Source organism: Chiloscyllium punctatum, chromosome 40, assembly GCF_047496795.1.
Source record: "Chiloscyllium punctatum isolate Juve2018m chromosome 40, sChiPun1.3, whole genome shotgun sequence".
In the NCBI taxonomy this organism is placed as follows: domain Eukaryota; kingdom Metazoa; phylum Chordata; class Chondrichthyes; order Orectolobiformes; family Hemiscylliidae; genus Chiloscyllium; species Chiloscyllium punctatum.
The window spans coordinates 62168698-62190631 of record NC_092778.1 but is presented as its reverse complement, the minus strand read 5'-3'; the positions used below and the strand labels follow the sequence as shown (position 1 = coordinate 62190631).

The following is a 21934-nucleotide window of genomic DNA, read 5'->3' as shown; positions in this document are numbered from 1 at the left end:
AATGAACTTTCTGAATATTGCAGGTATAACTCGAATGATAATACACATTTTCAGTAACTGCATTAGATCATTCTAATGTTAAAGAACAGTCATGTCAATAAATGGAGGAAATAATCAGCACATACCTCAGTGACTGCATCAAAGTGAACCACAAAGTATTTGGACACAATTGGTTTGAACAGGAGGTAGAGATAGCGACCAACTAGTCCAAGAGATTGGGTGCTAGTTTTTGGTAACTGAATGTAATTACCAGGAGGGATGGGTCCACGGATGCGATATACTGTGCACTTCAGGGTTTTATCCTGGCAAGAGAATCCAGAGCAAAAAGCCATCAATTAATGACACAATAGTGATAAACTTCTGAAAATACCGCAATTACAACTGCAATAACTTGTTATCTGAGATAACATTTTCCAATGTTCTTTCATTTGACCACATTACTGTGGTTGAAAATCAAATCAAGATGGACTATCATTAGAGATAAGGAATAGAATCCTTTGTGGATTGTTGTCCTCAATAACTGAAGTTACTATGCATAAAGGACATTTCAAAAGCTGTCAAAAGTCACAACTGAATGTTAAATGCAAACTGAATGTTAAATCCCCACTCTTATTTTAGGCTTCATCAAGGGTCAAGAGGCGGTTTCAGGCCTTATATGGAAGTTTTGGGCCTCCTCACAACCCAAGGTACGCCAGAGACTTCTCCACAGGCCTCCAGTTAAGGTCACCTGCAGCACAATTCCCAGTTCTACTAAAGAGGTAGGATGACTCAGTGGTTAGTACTGCTGCCTCTCAATGCCAGGGATCCTGATTCAATTCCACTTTCAGGTTTGCACATTCTCCCAGTGTTTGCATGCGTTTCCTCTCATAGTCCAAAGATAAGCAGGTTAGATAGAGTGGCCATATGAAATGCAGGGATAGGGTAGCGGAGTGGATTTGGGTGGGATACTCTTCAGAGGGAACTTGATAGACCAAATGACCTGCTTCTATACCGTAGGGATTCTGAGTGTGAGAAACAACTGAGACAAAGATCGACCAGTGAAGACTTCCTGAATGCAACTCCCACTTTGGCTTTTCCATGCCCAGTACCTGCTTTCCACTTTTCAAATCAGGCAAAACCTCAACATGTCAGTTCACACATAAAAATATTTAAAAGGAAAAATTACCAGAGAACAATCTGTGGAAGTGGAAAGATATTTCAAATAGAAAAATAAATAGTACCATAACAGCTGTGACATCCCCTTCTTTTGTTGACTTTTTCCATTCTTCCAATTTGAAGTGCTTGAAGACATTCACATATGGACGCTGCCACACAGACTCTGAAACTGATTCAAGATTAAAAACTCAACGAGTTTAGGCACAACTCAACAAATAAAACTGAAAGATAACTTTAGATGTCTCAAACCAATATATGTCACTTTCCACTTACAGCAAAAAGGGAGGCCATTGTGATTTATAACATTATATTTTAGCTGATTTTACATGCAAAGTTTTGTATTATGGGCAAGATAATCTGTAAAGTATCAATCGGTTTCCCAAAAGATTAAGGGGAAAGTATTTAGAAATTTTAAAATCAAGAGAATGCCGAAGAACATCTTTGCAAGAATGAAAACCATGAATTCAGAATAAATCATCAATGGAAATCTGCATCCACAGAAAAATAAAGGGTCAATACACCCCATATGCTTGTAGGTTTGTACAGCATCATTTGTACATTGAGAAATAGTTCGGCAGTCAATATAGTAAGTATTTGGAAGAGGAATCGAAGAGGATAAAGAGCTAAAATTACAATAGAATGCACATTAGATAAACAGGCTCCAAAAATGCGCGCGTGTCTTGGGATACAGGCATTATTAACTTATTGGCCATTCCTAATTATCTAAAATTAAGAATCTATCACATTGGCAGCACATCACCACAATATCAAGAACATCTAATGAGGAGTAATAAATGCTGGGGCAGCCAGCGACTTCCCACACCCCATGAGTGAATGAATATAAAAAAACATTTGTTGTGTGTCTGGAGTCACATGTTGGCCAGACCAGATAAGGATGACAGCTTTTCTTTGCTAAAGGAAATTTGCAATCCAGATGACAACAATCCACATTGGTCACACTATCACTTTATAACACCTCCCTTTTTTCCTGATTTTTATTGAATTTAAATTTCACCATCTGCCATGGTGGGATTTGAACCCATACCTCCACAATATTAACACCACTGGACATTGCTGCAAAATTTCAGCAGGTCTGGCAGCATCCAAGAAGAGAAAGCAGAGTTAACATTGAGTCCAGTGATCCTCCTTCAGAACTTCTGAAGGGTCACCAGACACAAAATGTTAAGTCTGCTTTCAATCCACAAATGCTGCCAGACCTGCTGAGATTTTCCAATGTTTTGTTTTGTTTGATTTCCATCATCTACAGCTCTTTGGGTTTCTTATCACCCAAAACATTAGCCTGGAGTTTGAGATTACTGGTCCAATCATATTACCAGTACATCAGAGCCACCTCAGAACATTACAGATCAATCCTGGGTCTTGCAAAATTAGTCCTAGGTGGGACGTGGATTGCTGTGTCACAGTTGGCTACAGCACTCTTTGATTAGGTTAGAGAGGAAAAGAATTCACCAAGGATCCACACTTCAAAGTTTTACAGTGTCACCTGATGAAACTGTGCTGCATAGACATCAGGAAACAACAGTACCAGCTTCAGTTGTAAATTCCTCAGAAGGCAATTAGCAGCTATTAGTAGCAAAACATACGAGTTGTGCATTTTGTTTGTTCTCAGGAATGCCAATAAGCCATATTTGTTTCCAAAACACAGAGTTGGGGGTGTACTGGTAATGTCACTGGACTAGTCATCCAGCGCGCCATTGGGCGCAGGTGGTCAAATCTCACCACAGTAGTGGCGGAATTCAAATTTTTAAAAAATGGAAATAAGAGCTATTGTCACTGATAGTGACCATGAAACAACTACCATAAAACCTCTTCTGGTTCAATAGTATCTTTTAGGGAAGGGAATAGATTGGTCAATGTGTGATGCTATCTTTGAAATCACCTGGCAAGCAACTTGGTTTAAGAGCAGTTCGGATAGCCAACAAACACCAGTCTTTTAAGTGACATTCACATGCTTTGAAAACATAAATGATCTATCAACACCCCCAAGAAGCTAATGTAGTGATACACTTTCTAGTTGATAATCTGAGTGTTTGTAGTGAGTATTCCTACGCGAGCAAGTTTGGCAAGATGACCATTCCCTACGGAACTGCACTCCAGAAAGGGAATAATTATTTTCAAGAGGAACACGGAGAAAAAGTTAAATGAGAAAGAAAAAGGAAATGCAGTCCCTGCATAATACATAGTAATCTTAAAGTTTCTTCAATACTTCAAGAAATTTAAATAGATCAGGACAATATTACATTGAGCTCCACACAAAAGCCATCTTAAACTGTAGAAATTTAGAGGCTTTCAAAAAACTAAACTGTGTTTATTATGATCCTAGCTAAAAGCAATACTGGGCAAGATCACACAATAAATCCTGGCTTGGGATAGCATTTTTAGCTGTTGAAGTTGGTGGTTACTCACTGACACAGTCACAAGGCTGTAGATGTTTTTTAATAATAAAATAAGTTTATTACACAAAAGAAAAATAACAAAGCCACAAATATAAGAGAGTTAGAAATATCTTAATATGACAGAAGAACAAAGTTTAATCTGTTTCCCAAGAGCACCCTTTGACATATAATCAAATCCAGACAGAATTGAAATAGGAGTAAAATTTAAGTTTTTTTAGAACTTAACAGATTTCTTCAAGTTTCTATGCATTGTACTGCAGAGACAATTTAATAATTCCTTTCAGAGTCCACAGGCAGGAACCTTTGACCATTTTGATCACCGAAATTTCCTCAGTTCTAACAACTTGAAGATTTTTATCCAAACTCTCCTGGCTTGGAAGTTCCACGGGCTGGAAATTACTTCAGTGAGCATGACCAGATCCTCTGAATTAAAACTGTGATTCTGCTCTTAGGAGAAACTGCTCTCCCTTTTGAATTGATTTAAAAAAAAACAAATCTAATGGCTGATCTGTTTTAACTCAGTAGGATAAACATTCTATTCATTAACTAATGCTGGTAAAGGTTTAATCGAGATGTAAAATGGGTGTAAATAATAGCTGCAAAAAGAAGAGAATTGGTCTGTTCTGCTGAGAACAAAGGTAACAAAATGTAAAGGTTCCACAAAGTTCACATTTTAGAATAAGACTAAGAAATCATTAAGCTCATGCATAGACCGTTTCTTACAATTTTGACTTGAAGATACATTGCATTGACTTGAAAAATATTCAAACTTAACATGTCATCAATGACTCTCTACACAGAACATATTTAAGAAGACAGAGTGTGCTGTATTAAGGAAAATAATGAAATACAATAAACAGGAATGGCAAAAATGCTGTTAGCTGTTTATAGCATGGACTATCACAACAAATAATAAGGGAATGCCATGTTAACAAATAGCCCCTTGGAATGGCCGTCAGCTCCAGGAAACTAGAGAGGAAAAAGTATATTACATCTGTACCAGTTGGATTTAATGTATGAAAATATTATCCACACCAAAAAAGAAATTAATGTGCTCCATACAATATGCTATAAATCAAAATGAAATTCTGAAAAAACTATGTTAATTACATTACCTGAATATAGGTTCAGCAGCATCACATAACATAATAATAATTTCTTTCTCACCTATTTTGGGCTTATCCATGCTGATCAAAGCTTTCCTCAAGAATGGTCCTTGTTTCTATGCGCCCAGGAGATTAACGTGGACATCAAGCAAATGAACACAAGGCAACATTTTGGCAATGTAAATGGTCTGAAAGAAAATTAATTGTTGGCAATCCAAAAGCAAACCTATGTGCCATCTCATAGTTAATCCAATACTTGGCCTTCTGTTCCTTGCACTCTGCTAAGAGAAGTAGATGCCTAATCAACAGAGTAAAGTTTCAGTGAAAATAGAAAATACTCAGCTGGTTTGGAAGCATCTGGAGAGTGTAGTCAAACTGACAATTCAAGCAAATACTGATCATCAAAATATGTCTACCTTTTCACACAACTCCAGTGCTCTCATTCTCTCTACAATCGTTGTGGTTCTGTTCGCCGAGCTGGGAATTTGTCTTGCAAAAGTTTCGTCCCCTGTCTAGGTGACATCCTCAGTGCTTGGGAGCCTCCTGTGAGGCGCTTCTGTGCTGTTTCCTCCGGCATTTATAGTGGCCTGTCTCTGCCGCTTCCGGTTGTCAGTTCGAGCTGTCCGCTGTAGTGGCCGGTATATTGGGTCCAGGTCGATGTGTTTGTTGATAAGAGTCTGTGGATGAGTGCCATGCCTCTAGGAATTCCCTGGCTGTTCTCTGTTTGGCTTGCCCTATAATGGTGGTGTTGTCCCAGTCGAATTCATGTTGCTTGTCGTCTGAGTGTGTGGCTAAGGATAGCTGGTCGTGTCGTTTCGTGGCTAGTTGGTGTTCGTGTATACGGATCGTTACCTGTCTTCCTGTTTGTCCGATGTAGTGTTTTGTGCAGTCCTTGCATGGGATTTTGTACACGACATTAGTTTTGCTCATGTCGGGTATCAGGTCCTTTGTTCTGGTGAGTTGTTGTCTGAGCGTGGCTGTTGGTTTGTGTGCTGTTATGAGTCCTAGTTGTCGCAGTAGTCTGGCTGTCAGTTCAGAAATGCTCCTGATGTATGGTAGTGTGGTTAGTCCTTTGGGTTGCGGCATGTCCTCGTTCCGTTGTCTCTCCCTTAGGCATCTGTTGATGAAATTGCGAGGGTATCCGTTTTTGGTGAATACTTTGTACAGGTGTTCCTCTTCCTCTTTTTGTAGTTCTGGTGTGCTGCAGTGTGTTGTGGCCCTTTTGAATAGTGTCCTGATGCAACTTCATTTGTGTGTGTTGGGGTGGTTGCTTTCATAGTTTAGGACTTGGTCTGTGTGTGTGGCTTTCCTGTAAACCTTTGTGGTGAATTCTCCGTTCGGTGTTCTCTGTACCATCACGTCTAGGAATGGGAGTTGGTTGTCCTTTTCTTCCTCTCTAGTGAATCGGATTCCTGTGAGTGTGGTGTTGATGATCTGCTGTGTGTTCTCTATTTCTGTGTTTTTAATTATTACAAAGGTGTCATCCACGTATCTGACCCAGAGTTTGGGTTGAATTTGTGGTAAGACTGTTTGTTCTAACCTTTGCATTACTGCTTCTGCTATGAGTCCAGAGATCGGTGAGCCCATGGGTGTTCCGTTGATTTGTTCGTATATTTGCTTGTTGAATGTGAAGTGTGTTGTGAGGCACAAGTCCAGTAGTTTAAGTATGCCGTCTTTGTTGATAGGTTCAATGTCCTGTTGTCTGTTATGTCTGTCCAGCAGGTTGGCTATTGTTTCTTTGGCTAGGGTTTTGTCGATGGAGGTGAACAGTGCCGTTACATCGAATGAGACCATAGTTTCTTCCTTGTCTATGTGTATATTTCTGATGATGTCCAAGAATTCCTGTGTCGATTGTATAGATTGTCTGGATCCGCTGATCAGGTGTTTCAGTTTCTGCTGTAGTTCTTTGGCCAGTTTGTGTGATGGTGTCCCTGGTAGTGATACTATGGGTCTGAGTGGGATGTCTAGTTTGTACACTTTGGGCAGTCCATAGAATCTGGGGGTGTTGTTGCTTTCAGGTTTCATTCTTTGTAGGTCAGACCTGGTTATCTGTCCGTTTTTTTTGTAGATTCCTCAGTGTGTTGTTTATCCTGTTGGTGAGCTATGGGGTGGGGTCAAACTCCCTCTTTTGGTAGGTGTTGGTATCTGCAAGTAGTTGTTGTGCTTTTTGCATGTACTCTGCTTTGTCCAGGATGACCGTCATTCTGCCTTTGTCTGCTGGTAGTATAATTATGTTCTTATCGTTTCTTAGTGATTTTAGTGCTTCCCTCTCCTTGGTGTTGAGGTTTTGTGTTTGTTTTTTTCTTGTTATCAGCGGTACGATACTTAGTCTCACAGTTTGTTGTGATTCTTCTGTCAGTCCATTGTTCCTGAGTGTGCATTCTAGTGCTGCTAGGAAGTCTGCTGTCTTGGCGTCCCTGTGGTTGTAGTTGAGTCCCTTGGCCAGTATTGTTCTTTCCGTGTCTGTGAGCTGTCTGTGGGAGAGGTTTTTAACCCAGGTGTGTGTTGTGGTGTCCTCTTCTTTGTGTGTTAGTTTGGCCATTTTTTCTTTTAGTGCCGTTATTTTGCGGTGTGTGGTCCTGTTCTGTCCTATGGTGACGGACTGTTCTATGGTCCGGGTCCATTCCTGATTGGTGGTTTTTGAAATTAACGATTTTTGGCACGCAACTTCTTGTCTGTATTTGTGTAGTCTGTTGTGAGCGTCTGTAATCATTACCTGGATCATCCTGAATCCGTTCCGTCTGGCTGTGTCCCTGGCTTGTGGATTGTTGACTGGTGGTCTGTATCTGACACATGGTGGAAGGATTCGATTCTTTCGGCATTCATGCAGGAACCGGAGTTGTTCGTATGTGGCGCTTAGGCGGTTGGCACAGGATTCCCATTTCCTAGCTTGTCTTAGCGTCTCTCGCCCGTAGGTGTTCAAAGTTTGGGAGAAAATTTGTAGCTCGGGTGCTCTGGTACAGAGAACACCGAATGGAGAATTCACCACAAAGGTTTACAGGAAAGCCACACACACAGACCAAGTCCTAAACTATGAAAGCAACCACCCCAACACACACAAATGAAGTTGCATCAGGACACTATTCAAAAGGGCCACAACACACTGCAGCACACCAGAACTACAAAAAGAGGAAGAGGGACACCTGTACAAGGTATTCACCAAAAACGGATACCCTCGCAATTTCATCAACAGATGCCTAAGGGAGAGACAACGGAACGAGGACATGCCGCAACCCAAAGGACTAACCACACTACCATACATCAGGAGCATTTCTGAACTGACAGCCAGACTACTGCGACAACTAGGACTCATAACAGCACACAAACCAACAGCCACGCTCAGACAACAACTCACCAGAACGAAGGACCCGATACCCAACATGAGCAAAACTAATGTCGTGTACAAAATCCCATGCAAGGACTGCACAAAACACTACATCGGACAAACAGGAAGACAGTTAACGATCCGTATACACGAACACCAACTAGCAACGAAACGACACAACCAGCTATCCTTAGTAGCCACACACACAGATGACAAGCAACATGAATTCGACTGGGACAACACTACCATTATAGGGCAAGCCAAACAGAGAACAGCCAGGGAAATCCTAGAGGCATGGCACTCATCCACAGACTCTTATCAACAAACACATCGACCTGGACCCAATATACCGGCCACTACAGCGGACAGCTCGAACTGACAACCGGAAGCGGCAGAGACAGGCCACTATAAATGCCGGAGGAAACAGCACAGAAGCGCCTCACAGGAGGCTCCCAAGCACTGAGGATGTCACCTAGACAGGGGACGAAACGTTTGCAAGACAAATTCCCAGCTCGGCGAACAGAACCACAACAAGCACCCGAGCTACAAATCTTCTCCCAAACTTTCTCTCTACAATCCCTTATCAAATCTCACTCTTTGCTCCGCCACCCGGTTTCTCTCATAACTCCTCCTCCTCACAATGACACTGCCTCCCTTCCCCTCCGTCACATATTCCAATCCAATGACACATTCTTCCCCTCCCCCTCAACCCTTCCCACTGACCTTCACTTGCAACTCTTATACCACCATACACCACCCTCCGCCTCAACTGAATCACCTTGCTAACATTCACCATCTTTCCTCACTGACAAGCCCTCCATCCTCACCCACAACATCGCATCCACCTCACTGAGACATTCTCTCCCTCCTTCCCCACCACTGACACCCCCTCCCCTCACACTGACATCCCCACATTAAAATTGACCCCCCCGCCCTCACACCGATGACCCCTCCCCTCGAACTACCCCTCCCCTCGCACTGACCCCCCCCCCACACAGACCCACCCCTCCCCATGAACCCCCCTCCCCTGAACAGCTCCCCTCCAACTGAACACACCCCCCACCCCTCCCCTGAACACCCCACCTACCCTCCCCCTGAACACCCCCACCACTGAACACCTCCCTCCCCCTGAACACGCCCGCCCACTGAACACCCCCCTCCCCTCCCCCTGAACACCCCCCTCCCCTCCCCCTGAACACCCCCCCTCCCCTCCCCCACCCCTGAACACCAGCCCCCTCCCCTCCCCCTGAACACCACCTCCCCTCCCCCACCCCTGAACACCAGCCCCCTCCCCTCCCCCTGAACACCACCTCCCCTCCCCTCCCCCTGAACACACCCCCCTCCCCTCCCCCTGAACACACCCCCCTCCCCTCCCCCTGAACACACCCCCTCCCCTCCCCCTGAACACACCCCCCTCCCCTCCCCCTGAACACACCCCCCTCCCCTCCCCCTGAACACACCCCCCTCCCCTCCCCCTGAACACACCCCCCTCCCCTCCCCCTGAACACACCCCCCTCCCCTCCCCCTGAACACACCCCCCTCCCCTCCCCCTGAACACAACCCCCTCCCCTCCCCCTGAACACACCCGCCCACTGAACACCCCCCTCCCCTCCACCTGAACACCCCCCCTCCCCCTGAACACCCCCCCTCCCCACCCCCTGAACACCCCCCCTCACCTCCCCCTGAACACCCCCCCTCACCTTCCCCTGACCACCCCCCCTCACCTTCCCCTGACCACCCCCCCTCACCTTCCCCTGACCACCCCCCCTCACCTCCCCCTGAACACCACCTCCCCTCACCTCCCCCTGAACACCACCTCCCCTCACCTCCCCTGAACACCACCTCCCCTCACCTCCCCCTGAACACCACCTCCCCTCCCCTCCTCCTGAACACCACCTCCCCTCCCCTCCTCCTGAACACCACCCCCCTCCCCTCCCCCTGAACACCACCTCCCCTCCCCTCCCCCTGAACACCACCTCCCCTCCCCTCCCCCTGAACACCACTCCCCTCCCCTCCCCCTGAACACCACCTCCCCTCCCCTCCCCCTGAACACCACTCCCCCTCCCCTCCTCCTGAACACCACCCCCCTCCCCTCCTCCTGAACACCACCCCCCTCCCCTCCTCCTGAACACCACCCCCCTCCCCTCCTCCTGAACACCACCCCCCTCCCCTCCTCCTGAACACCACCCCCCTCCCCTCCTCCTGAACACCACCCCCCTCCCCTCCTCCTGAACACCACCCCCCTCCCCTCCTCCTGAACACCACCCCCCTCCCCTCCTCCTGAACACCACCCCCCTCCCCTCCTCCTGAACACCACCCCCCTCCCCTCCTCCTGAACACCACCCCCCTCCCCTCCTCCTGAACACCACCCCCCTCCCCTCCTCCTGAACACCACCCCCCTCCCCTCCTCCTGAACACCACCCCCCTCCCCTCCTCCTGAACACCACCCCCCTCCCCTCCTCCTGAACACCACCCCCCCTCCCCTCCCCCTGAACACCACCCCCCCTCCCCTCCCCCTGAACACCACGCCCCCTCCCCTCCCCTCCCCCTGAACACCCCCCTATCCCCCTGAACCCTCCCCTCCCTTCCCCCTGAACCCTCCCCGCCCTTCCCCCTGAACCCTCCCCTCCCCCTGAACACATCCCCCCTCCCCTCCCCCTGAACACCCCCCTCCCCACCCCTCCCCCTGAACCCTCCCCTCCCCCTGAACCCTCCCCTCCCCCTGAACCCTCCCCTCCCCCTGAACACCCCCCTCCCCTCCCCCTGAACCCTCCCCCCACCGAACCCTCCCTTCCCCCTGAACACCCCCCTTCCCCCTGAACACCCCCCTCCCGTCCCCCTGAACACTCCCCTCCCCCTGAACACCCCCCTGCCCTCCCCCTGAACCCTCCCCTCTCCCCGAACCCTCCCCTCCCCTCCCCCTGAACCCCCCCCTCCCCCTGAACACCCCCCTCCCCTCCCCCTGAACCCTCCCCTCCCCTCCCCCTGAACCCTCCCCTCCCCTCCCCCTGAACTCCCCCCTCCCCTCCCCCTGAACCCCCCCTCCCCTGAACCCTCCCCTCCCCCTGAACTCCCCCTCCTCTCCCCTCCCCTCCCCCTCAACCCTCCCCTCCCCCTCAACCCTCCCCTCCCCCTGAAAACCCCCCTCCCCTCCCCCTGAACCCTCCCCTCCCCTCCCCCTGAACCCTCCCCTCCCCCTGAAAACCCCCCACCCCTCCCCCTGAACAACCCCCACCCCTCCCCCTGAACAACCCCCACCCCCTGAACAACCCCCACCCCTTCCCCTGCACCCTCCCCTCCCCCTGAACCCTCCCTCCCCTCCCCCTGAACCCCCTCACCTCCCCTCCCCCTGAATCCCCCTCCACTCCCCTCCGCCTGAACCCCCCCTCCCCTCCCCTCCCCCTGAATCCCCCTCCCCTCCCCTCCGCCTGAACCCACCCTCCCCTCCCCTCCCCCTGAAGCCCCCCTCCCCTCCCCACCCCCTGAACCCCCCCTCCCCTCCCCACCCCCTGAACCCCCCCTCCCCTCCCCACCCCCTGAACCCCTCCTCCCCACCCCAGCCCCTGAACCCCTCCTCCCCACCCCAGCCCCTGAACCCCTCCTCCCCTCCCCCTGTACCCTCCTCCCCTCCCCACCCCTTGAACCCTCCTCCCCTCCCCTTGAACCCCCCCTCCCCCTGAACCCACCCTCCCCTCCCCCTGAACAACCCCTCCCCTCCCCCTGAAACCCCGGCTCCCCTCCCCTCCCCCTGAACCCTCCCCTCCCCTCCTCTCCCCTCCGCCTGAACCCCCCCCTACCTTCCCCTCCCCCTGAACTCCCCCTCCTCTCCCCTCCCCTCCCCCTGAACCCCCCCTCCCCCTGAACCCCCCCCTACCTTCCCCTCCCCCTGAACTCCCCCTCCTCTCCCCTCCCCTCCCCCTGAACCCCCCCTCCCCCTGAACCCCCCCCTCCCCTCCCCTCCCCCTGAACCCCCCCTCCCCTCCCCTCCCCCTGAACCCCCGCTCCCCCTGAACCCCCCCTCCCCTCCCCCTGAACACTACCTCCCCTCCCCTCCCCCTGAACACACCCCCCTCCCCTCCCCCTGAACACACCCCCCTCCCCTCCCCCTGAACACTACCTCCCCTCCCCTCCCCCTGAACACACCCCCCTCCCCTCCCCCTGAACACACCCCCCTCCCCTCCCCCTGAACACACCCCCCTCCCCTCCCCCTGAACACACCCCCCTCCCCTCCCCCTGAACACACCCCCCTCCCCTCCCCCTGAACACACCCCCCTCCCCTCCCCCTGAACACACCCCCCTCCCCTCCCCCTGAACACACCCCCCTCCCCTCCCCCTGAACACACCCCCCTCCCCTCCCCCTGAACACACCCCCCTCCCCTCCCCCTGAACACACCCCCCTCCCCTCCCCCTGAACACACCCCCCTCCCCTCCCCCTGAACACACCCCCCTCCCCTCCCCCTGAACACAACCCCCTCCCCTCCCCCTGAACACAACCCCCTCCCCTCCCCCTGAACACACCCGCCCACTGAACACCCCCCTCCCCTCCACCTGAACACCCCCCCTCCCCCTGAAAACCCCCCCTCCCCACCCCCTGAACACCCCCCCTCACCTCCCCCTGAACACCCCCCCTCCCCACCCCCTGAACACCCCCCCTCACCTTCCCCTGACCACCCCCCCTCACCTTCCCCTGACCACCCCCCCTCACCTTCCCCTGACCACCCCCCCTCACCTCCCCCTGAACACCACCTCCCCTCACCTCCCCCTGAACACCACCTCCCCTCACCTCCCCCTGAACACCACCTCCCCTCCCCTCCCCCTGAACACCACCTCCCCTCCCCTCCCCCTGAACACCACCTCCCCTCCCCTCCTCCTGAACACCACCTCCCCTCCCCTCCTCCTGAACACCACCCCCCTCCCCTCCTCCTGAACACCACCCCCCTCCCCTCCTCCTGAACACCACCCCCCTCCCCTCCTCCTGAACACCACCCCCCTCCCCTCCTCCTGAACACCACCCCCCTCCCCTCCTCCTGAACACCACCCCCCCTCCCCTCCTCCTGAACACCACCCCCCCTCCCCTCCCCCTGAACACCACCCCCCCTCCCCTCCCCCTGAACACCACGCCCCCTCCCCTCCCCCTCCCCTCCCCCTGAACACCCCCCTATCCCCCTGAACCCTCCCCTCCCTTCCCCCTGAACCCTCCCCGCCCTTCCCCCTGAACCCTCCCCTCCCCCTGAACACATCCCCCCTCCCCTCCCCCTGAACACCCCCTGAACCCTCCCCTCCCCCTGAACCCTCCCCTCCCCCTGAACCCTCCCCTCCCCCTGAACCCTCCCCTCCCCCTGAACCCTCCCCTCCCCTCCCCCTGAACCCTCCCCCCACCGAACCCTCCCTTCCCCCTGAACACCCCCCTTCCCCCTGAACACCCCCCTCCCGTCCCCCTGAACACTCCCCTCCCCCTGAACACCCCCCTGCCCTCCCCCTGAACCCTCCCCTCTCCCCGAACCCTCCCCTCCCCTCCCCCTGAACCCCCCCCTCCCCCTGAACACCCCCCTCCCCTCCCCCTGAACCCTCCCTCCCCTCCCCCTGAACCCTCCCCTCCCCTCCCCCTGAACTCCCCCCTCCCCTCCCCCTGAACCCCCCCTCCCCTGAACCCTCCCCTCCCCCTGAACCCTCCCCTCCCCCTGAACTCCCCCTCCTCTCCCCTCCCCTCCCCCTCAACCCTCCCCTCCCCCTCAACCCTCCCCTCCCCCTGAAAACCCCCCTCCCCTCCCCCTGAACCCTCCCCTCCCCTCCCCCTGAACCCTCCCCTCCCCCTGAAAACCCCCCACCCCTCCCCCTGAACAACCCCCACCCCTCCCCCTGAACCTTCCCCTCCCCCTGAACAACCCCCACCCCTTCCCCTGCACCCTCCCCTCCCCCTGAACCCTCCCTCCCCTCCCCCTGAACCCCCTCACCTCCCCTCCCCCTGAATCCCCCTCCACTCCCCTCCGCCTGAACCCCCCCTCCCCTCCCCTCCCCCTGAATCCCCCTCCCCTCCCCTCCGCCTGAACCCACCCTCCCCTCCCCACCCCCTGAAGCCCCCCTCCCCTCCCCCTGAAGCCCCCCTCCCCTCCCCACCCCCTGAACCCCCCCTCCCCTCCCCACCCCCTGAACCCCTCCTCCCCACCCCAGCCCCTGAACCCCTCCTCCCCACCCCAGCCCCTGAACCCCTCCTCCCCTCCCCCTGTACCCTCCTCCCCTCCCCACCCCTTGAACCCTCCTCCCCTCCCCTTGAACCCCCCCTCCCCCTGAACCCACCCTCCCCTCCCCCTGAACAACCCCTCCCCTCCCCCTGAAACCCCGGCTCCCCTCCCCTCCCCCTGAACCCTCCCCTCCCCTCCTCTCCCCTCCGCCTGAACCCCCCCCTACCTTCCCCTCCCCCTGAACTCCCCCTCCTCTCCCCTCCCCTCCCCCTGAACCCCCCCTCCCCCTGAACCCCCCCCTCCCCTCCCCTCCCCCTGAACCCCCCCTCCCCTCCCCTCCCCCTGAACCCCCGCTCCCCCTGAACCCCCCCTCCCCTCCCCCTGAATCCCCCCTCCCCTCCCCCTGAACCTCCGCTCCCCCTGAACCCCCCCTCCCCTCCCCCTGAATCCCCCCTCCCCCCCCCTGAACCCCCGCTCCCCCTGAACCCCCCCTCCCCTCCCCCTGAACCCCCCCTCCCCCCCCTGAACCCCCCCTCCCCCTGAACCCCCCCTCCCCTCCCCTCCCCCTGAACTCCCCCTCCCCTCCGAATCCCACCTCCCCTCCCCCTGAACCCTCCTCTCCCCCTGAAAACCCCCCACCCCTCCCCCTGAACCCCCCTCCCCTCCCCCACCCCGAACCCCCCCTCCCCTCCCCTCCCCTCCCCCTGAACCCTCCCCTCCCCCTGAACAACCCCCACCCCTCCCCCTGAACCCTCCCCTCCCCCTGAACAACCCCCACCCCTCCCCCTGAACCCTCCCCTCCCCCTGAACAACCCCCACCCCTCCCCCTGAACAACCCCCACCCCTCCCCCTGAACCTTACCCTCCCCCTGAACACCCCCCACCCCTCCCCCTGCACCCTCCCCTCCCCCTGAACCCTCTCCCTGAACCCCCCCTCCCCGCCCCTCCCCCTGAACCCCCCCTCCCCGCCCCTCCCCCTGAACCCCCCCTCCCCTCCCCCTGAACCCCCCCTCCCCTCCCCCTGAACCCCCCCTCTCCCTGAACCCCCCCTCCCCTCCCCTCCCCCTGAACCCCCCCTCTCCCTGAACCCCCCCTCCCCTCCCCCTGAACCCCCCCTCCCCCTGAACCCCCCCTCCCCTCCCCCTGAACCCCCCCTCCCCTCCCCCTGAAACCCCCCTCTCCCTGAACCCCCCCTCTCCCCTCTCCCTGAACCCCCTCTCCCCTCCCCCTGAACCCCCCCTCCCCGCCCCTCCCCCTGAACCCCCCCTCCCCTCCCCTCCCCCTGAACCCCCCCTCCCCTCCCCCTGAACCCCCCCTCCCCTCCCCTCCCCCTGAACCCCCCCTCCCCTCCCCTCCCCCTGAACCCCCCTCCCCTCCCCTCCCCCTGAACCCCCCTCCCCTCCCCTCCCCCTGAAACCCCCCTCCCCTCCCCTCCCCCTGAAACCCCCCTCCCCTCCCCTCCCCCTGAACCCCCCCTCCCCTCCCCCTGAACCCCCCCTCCCCTCCCCTCCCCCTGAACCCCCCCTCCCCCTGAACCCCTCCTCCCCCTGAACCCCCCCTCCCCTCCCCCTGAACCCCCCCTCTCCCTGAACCCCCCCTCCCCTCCCCCTGAACCCCCCCTCCCCCTGAACCCCCCCTCCCCTCCCCCTGAACCCCACCTCCCCGCCCCTCCCCCTGAACCCCCCCTCTCCCTGAACCCCCTCTCCCCTCCCCCTGAACCCCCCCTCCCCTCCCCTCCCCCTGAACCCCCCCTCCCCTCCCCCTGAACCCCCCCTCTCCCTGAACCCCCTCTCCCCTCCCCCTGAACCCCCCCTCCCCGCCCCTCCCCCTGAACCCCCCCTCCCCTCCCCTCCCCCTGAACCCCCCCTCCCCTCCCCTCCCCCTGAACCCCCACTCCCCCTGAACCCCCCCTCCCCTCCCCCTGAACCCCCCCTCCCCTCCCCTCCCCCTGAACACCCCCCCCCACTGAACACCTCCCTCCCCCTGAACATGCCCGCCCACTGAACACCCCCCTCCCCTCCCCCTGAACACCCCCCTCCCCTCCCCCTGAACACCCCCCTCCCCTCCCCCACTCCTGAACACCACCCCCCCACCCCTGAACACCACTCCCCCACCCCTGAACACCACTCCCCCACCCCTCCCCCTGAACACCACCCCCCTCCCCTCCCCCCGAACACCCCCCTCCCCCTCCCCCTGAACACCACCCCCCTCCCCTCCCCCTGAACACCACCCCCCTCCCCTCCCCCTGAACACCACCTCCCCTCCCCTCCCCCTGAACACCACCTCCCCTCCCCTCCCCCTGAACACCACCTCCCCTCCCCTCCCCCTGAACACCACCTCCCCTCCCCTCCCCCTGAACACCACCTCCCCTCCCCTCCCCCTGAACACCACCTCCCCTCCCCCTGAACACACCCCCCTCCCCTCCCCCTGAACACAACCCCCTCCCCTCCCCCTGAACACAACCCCCTCCACTCCCCCTGAACACACCCGCCCACTGAACACCCCCCTCCCCTCCACCTGAACACCCCCCCTCCCCTCCCCCTGAACACCCCCCCTCACCTCCCCCTGAACACCCCCCCTCACCTCTCCCTGAACACCCCCCCTCACCTCCCCCTGAACACCCCCCCTCACCTCCCCCTGAACACCCCCCCTCACCTCCCCCTGAACACCCCCCCTCACCTCCCCCTGAACACCCCCCCTCACCTCCCCCTGAACACCCCCCCTCACCTCCCCCTGAACACCCCCCCTCACCTCCCCCTGAACACCCCCCATCACCTCCCCCTGAACACCCCCCCTCACCTCCCCCTGAACACCACCCCCCTCCCCTCCTCCTGAACACCACCCCCCTCCCCTCCTCCTGAACACCACCCCCCTCCCCTCCTCCTGAACACCACCCCCCTCCCCTCCTCCTGAACACCACCCCCCTCCCCTCCTCCTGAACACCACCCCCCTCCCCTCCTCCTGAACACCACCCCCCCTCCCCTCCCCCTGAACACCACCCCCCCCTCCCCTCCCCCTGAACACCACCCCCCCTCCCCTCCCCCTGAACACCACCCCCCCTCCCCTCCCCCTGAACACCACGCCCCCTCCCCTCCCCCTCCCCTCCCCCTGAACACCCCCCTATCCCCCTGAACCCTCCCCTCCCTTCCCCCTGAACCCTCCCCTACCCCTGAACACATCCCCCCTCCCCTCCCCCTGAACACCCCCCTCCCCACCCCTCCCCCTGAACCCTCCCCTCCCCCTGAACACCCCCCTCCCCCTGAACACCCCCCTCCCCTCCCCCTGAACCCTCCCCCCACCGAACCCTCCCTTCCCCCTGAACACCCCCCTTCCCCCTGAACACCCCCCTCCCGTCCCCCTGAACCCTCCCCTCCCCCTGAACCCTCCCCTCCCCCTGAACACCCCCCCTCCCCCTGAACACCCCCCTCCCCTCCCCCTGAACCCTCCCCCCACCGAACCCTCCCTTCCCCCTGAACACCCCCCTTCCCCCTGAACACCCCCCTCCCGTCCCCCTGAACACTCCCCTCCCCCTGAACACCCCCCTGCCCTCCCCCTGAACCCTCCCCTCTCCCCGAACCCTCCCCTCCCCTCCCCCTGAACCCCCCCCTCCCCCTGAACACCCCCCTCCCCTCCCCCTGAACCCTCCCCTCCCCTCCCCCTGAACCCTCCCCTCCCCTCCCCCTGAACTCCCCCCTCCCCTCCCCCTGAACCCCCCCTCCCCTGAACCCTCCCCTCCCCCTGAACTCCCCCTCCTCTCCCCTCCCCTCCCCCTCAACCCTCCCCTCCCCCTCAACCCTCCCCTCCCCCTGAAAACCCCCCTCCCCTCCCCCTGAACCCTCCCCTCCCCTCCCCCTGAACCCTCCCCTCCCCTCCCCCTGAACCCTCCCCTCCCCCTGAAAACCCCCCACCCCTCCCCCTGAACAACCCCCACCCCTCCCCCTGAACAACCCCCACCCCCTGAACAACCCCCACCCCTTCCCCTGCACCCTCCCCTCCCCCTGAACCCTCCCTCCCCTCCCCCTGAACCCCCTCACCTCCCCTCCCCCTGAATCCCCCTCCACTCCCCTCCGCCTGAACCCCCCCTCCCCTCCCCTCCCCCTGAATCCCCCTCCCCTCCCCTCCGCCTGAACCCACCCTCCCCTCCCCTCCCCCTGAAGCCCCCCTCCCCTCCCCACCCCCTGAACCCCCCCTCCCCTCCCCACCCCCTGAACCCCCCCTCCCCTCCCCACCCCCTGAACCCCTCCTCCCCACCCCAGCCCCTGAACCCCTCCTCCCCACCCCAGCCCCTGAACCCCTCCTCCCCTCCCCCTGTACCCTCCTCCCCTCCCCACCCCTTGAACCCTCCTCCCCTCCCCTTGAACCCCCCCTCCCCCTGAACCCACCCTCCCCTCCCCCTGAACAACCCCTCCCCTCCCCCTGAAACCCCGGCTCCCCTCCCCTCCCCCTGAACCCTCCCCTCCCCTCCTCTCCCCTCCGCCTGAACCCCCCCCTACCTTCCCCTCCCCCTGAACTCCCCCTCCTCTCCCCTCCCCTCCCCCTGAACCCCCCCTCCCCCTGAACCCCCCCCTCCCCTCCCCTCCCCCTGAACCCCCCCTCCCCTCCCCTCCCCCTGAACCCCCGCTCCCCCTGAACCCCCCCTCCCCTCCCCCTGAACACTACCTCCCCTCCCCTCCCCCTGAACACACCCCCCTCCCCTCCCCCTGAACACACCCCCCTCCCCTCCCCCTGAACACACCCCCCTCCCCTCCCCCTGAACACACCCCCCTCCCCTCCCCCTGAACACACCCCCCTCCCCTCCCCCTGAACACACCCCCCTCCCCTCCCCCTGAACACACCCCCCTCCCCTCCCCCTGAACACACCCCCCTCCCCTCCCCCTGAACACAACCCCCTCCCCTCCCCCTGAACACACCCGCCCACTGAACACCCCCCTCCCCTCCACCTGAACACCCCCCCTCCCCCTGAACACCCCCCCTCCCCACCCCCTGAACACCCCCCCTCACCTCCCCCTGAACACCCCCCCTCCCCACCCCCTGAACACCCCCCCTCACCTTCCCCTGACCACCCCCCCTCACCTTCCCCTGACCACCCCCCCTCACCTTCCCCTGACCACCCCCCCTCACCTTCCCCTGACCACCCCCCCTCACCTCCCCCTGAACACCACCTCCCCTCACCTCCCCCTGAACACCACCTCCCCTCACCTCCCCCTGAACACCACCTCCCCTCCCCTCCCCCTGAACACCACCTCCCCTCCCCTCCTCCTGAACACCACCTCCCCTCCCCTCCCCCTGAACACCACTCCCCTCCCCTCCCCCTGAACACCACCTCCCCTCCCCTCCCCCTGAACACCACTCCCCCTCCCCTCCTCCTGAACACCACCCCCCTCCCCTCCTCCTGAACACCACCCCCCTCCCCTCCTCCTGAACACCACCCCCCTCCCCTCCTCCTGAACACCACCCCCCTCCCCTCCTCCTGAACACCACCCCCCTCCCCTCCTCCTGAACACCACCCCCCTCCCCTCCTCCTGAACACCACCCCCCCTCCCCTCCTCCTGAACACCACCCCCCCTCCCCTCCCCCTGAACACCACGCCCCCTCCCCTCCCCCTCCCCTCCCCCTGAACACCCCCCTATCCCCCTGAACCCTCCCCTCCCTTCCCCCTGAACCCTCCCCGCCCTTCCCCCTGAACCCTCCCCTCCCCCTGAACACATCCCCCCTCCCCTCCCCCTGAACACCCCCCTCCCCACCCCTCCCCCTGAACCCTCCCCTCCCCCTGAACCCTCCCCTCCCCCTGAACCCTCCCCTCCCCCTGAACCCTCCCCTCCCCTCCCCCTGAACCCTCCCCCCACCGAACCCTCCCTTCCCCCTGAACACCCCCCTTCCCCCTGAACACCCCCCTCCCGTCCCCCTGAACACTCCCCTCCCCCTGAACACCCCCCTGCCCTCCCCCTGAACCCTCCCCTCTCCCCGAACCCTCCCCTCCCCTCCCCCTGAACCCCCCCCTCCCCCTGAACACCCCCCTCCCCTCCCCCTGAACCCTCCCCTCCCCTCCCCCTGAACCCTCCCCTCCCCTCCCCCTGAACTCCCCCCTCCCCTCCCCCTGAACCCCCCCTCCCCTGAACCCTCCCCTCCCCCTGAACTCCCCCTCCTCTCCCCTCCCCTCCCCCTCAACCCTCCCCTCCCCCTCAACCCTCCCCTCCCCCTGAAAACCCCCCTCCCCTCCCCCTGAACCCTCCCCTCCCCTCCCCCTGAACCCTCCCCTCCCCCTGAAAACCCCCCACCCCTCCCCCTGAACAACCCCCACCCCTCCCCCTGAACCTTCCCCTCCCCCTGAACAACCCCCACCCCTTCCCCTGCACCCTCCCCTCCCCCTGAACCCTCCCTCCCCTCCCCCTGAACCCCCTCACCTCCCCTCCCCCTGAATCCCCCTCCACTCCCCTCCGCCTGAACCCCCCCTCCCCTCCCCTCCCCCTGAATCCCCCTCCCCTCCCCTCCGCCTGAACCCACCCTCCCCTCCCCACCCCCTGAAGCCCCCCTCCCCTCCCCCTGAAGCCCCCCTCCCCTCCCCACCCCCTGAACCCCCCCTCCCCTCCCCACCCCCTGAACCCCTCCTCCCCACCCCAGCCCCTGAACCCCTCCTCCCCACCCCAGCCCCTGAACCCCTCCTCCCCTCCCCCTGTACCCTCCTCCCCTCCCCACCCCTTGAACCCTCCTCCCCTCCCCTTGAACCCCCCCTCCCCCTGAACCCACCCTCCCCTCCCCCTGAACAACCCCTCCCCTCCCCCTGAAACCCCGGCTCCCCTCCCCTCCCCCTGAACCCTCCCCTCCCCTCCTCTCCCCTCCGCCTGAACCCCCCCCTACCTTCCCCTCCCCCTGAACTCCCCCTCCTCTCCCCTCCCCTCCCCCTGAACCCCCCCTCCCCCTGAACCCCCCCCTCCCCTCCCCTCCCCCTGAACCCCCCCTCCCCTCCCCTCCCCCTGAACCCCCGCTCCCCCTGAACCCCCCCCTCCCCTCCCCTCCCCCTGAACCCCCCCTCCCCTCCCCTCCCCCTGAACCCCCGCTCCCCCTGAACCCCCCCTCCCCTCCCCCTGAATCCCCCCTCCCCCCCCCTGAACCCCCGCTCCCCCTGAACCCCCCCTCCCCTCCCCCTGAACCCCCCCTCCCCCCCCTGAACCCCCCCTCCCCCTGAACCCCCCCTCCCCTCCCCTCCCCCTCCCCTCCGAATCCCACCTCCCCTCCCCCTGAACCCTCCTCTCCCCCTGAAAACCCCCCACCCCTCCCCCTGAACCCCCCTCCCCTCCCCCCCCCCGAACCCCCCCTCCCCTCCCCTCCCCTCCCCCTGAACCCTCCCCTCCCCCTGAACAACCCCCACCCCTCCCCCTGAACCCTCCCCTCCCCCTGAACAACCCCCACCCCTCCCCCTGAACCCTCCCCTCCCCCTGAACAACCCCCACCCCTCCCCCTGAACCCTCCCCTCCCCCTGAACAACCCCCACCCCTCCCCCTGAACAACCCCCACCCCTCCCCCTGAACCTTACCCTCCCCCTGAACACCCCCCACCCCTCCCCCTGCACCCTCCCCTCCCCCTGAACCCTCTCCCTGAACCCCCCCTCCCCGCCCCTCCCCCTGAACCCCCCCTCCCCGCCCCTCCCCCTGAACCCCCCCTCCCCTCCCCCTGAACCCCCCCTCCCCTCCCCCTGAACCCCCCCCTCTCCCTGAACCCCCCCTCCCCTCCCCTCCCCCTGAACCCCCCC

General features: G+C 59.8%; 1 protein-coding gene across 4 annotated transcripts in view; it reads right to left on the bottom strand.

Annotated features, from left to right (window-relative positions):
• The window catches only part of wdr90 (WD repeat domain 90), a 101289-nt gene that overhangs the window by 65932 nt on the left and 13423 nt on the right, over positions 1 to 21934 (bottom strand). For 3 of the 4 annotated variants that reach the window (XR_011954962.1, XM_072560093.1, XM_072560095.1), the window contains exons 2-4: positions 4740 to 4866; positions 1221 to 1324; positions 126 to 302 (exon numbers count right to left, since the gene is read on the bottom strand). Coding sequence is in view for 3 of the 4 variants with exons in the window: in XM_072560093.1 (XP_072416194.1) it covers positions 126 to 302; positions 1221 to 1324; positions 4740 to 4758 (300 nt within the window). In the remaining variant the exon portion in view is untranslated. Of the gene's footprint in view, positions 1 to 125; positions 303 to 1220; positions 1325 to 4739; positions 4957 to 21934 lie in introns of all 4 variants that reach the window. The other variant, XM_072560094.1, reaches the window with a different exon arrangement.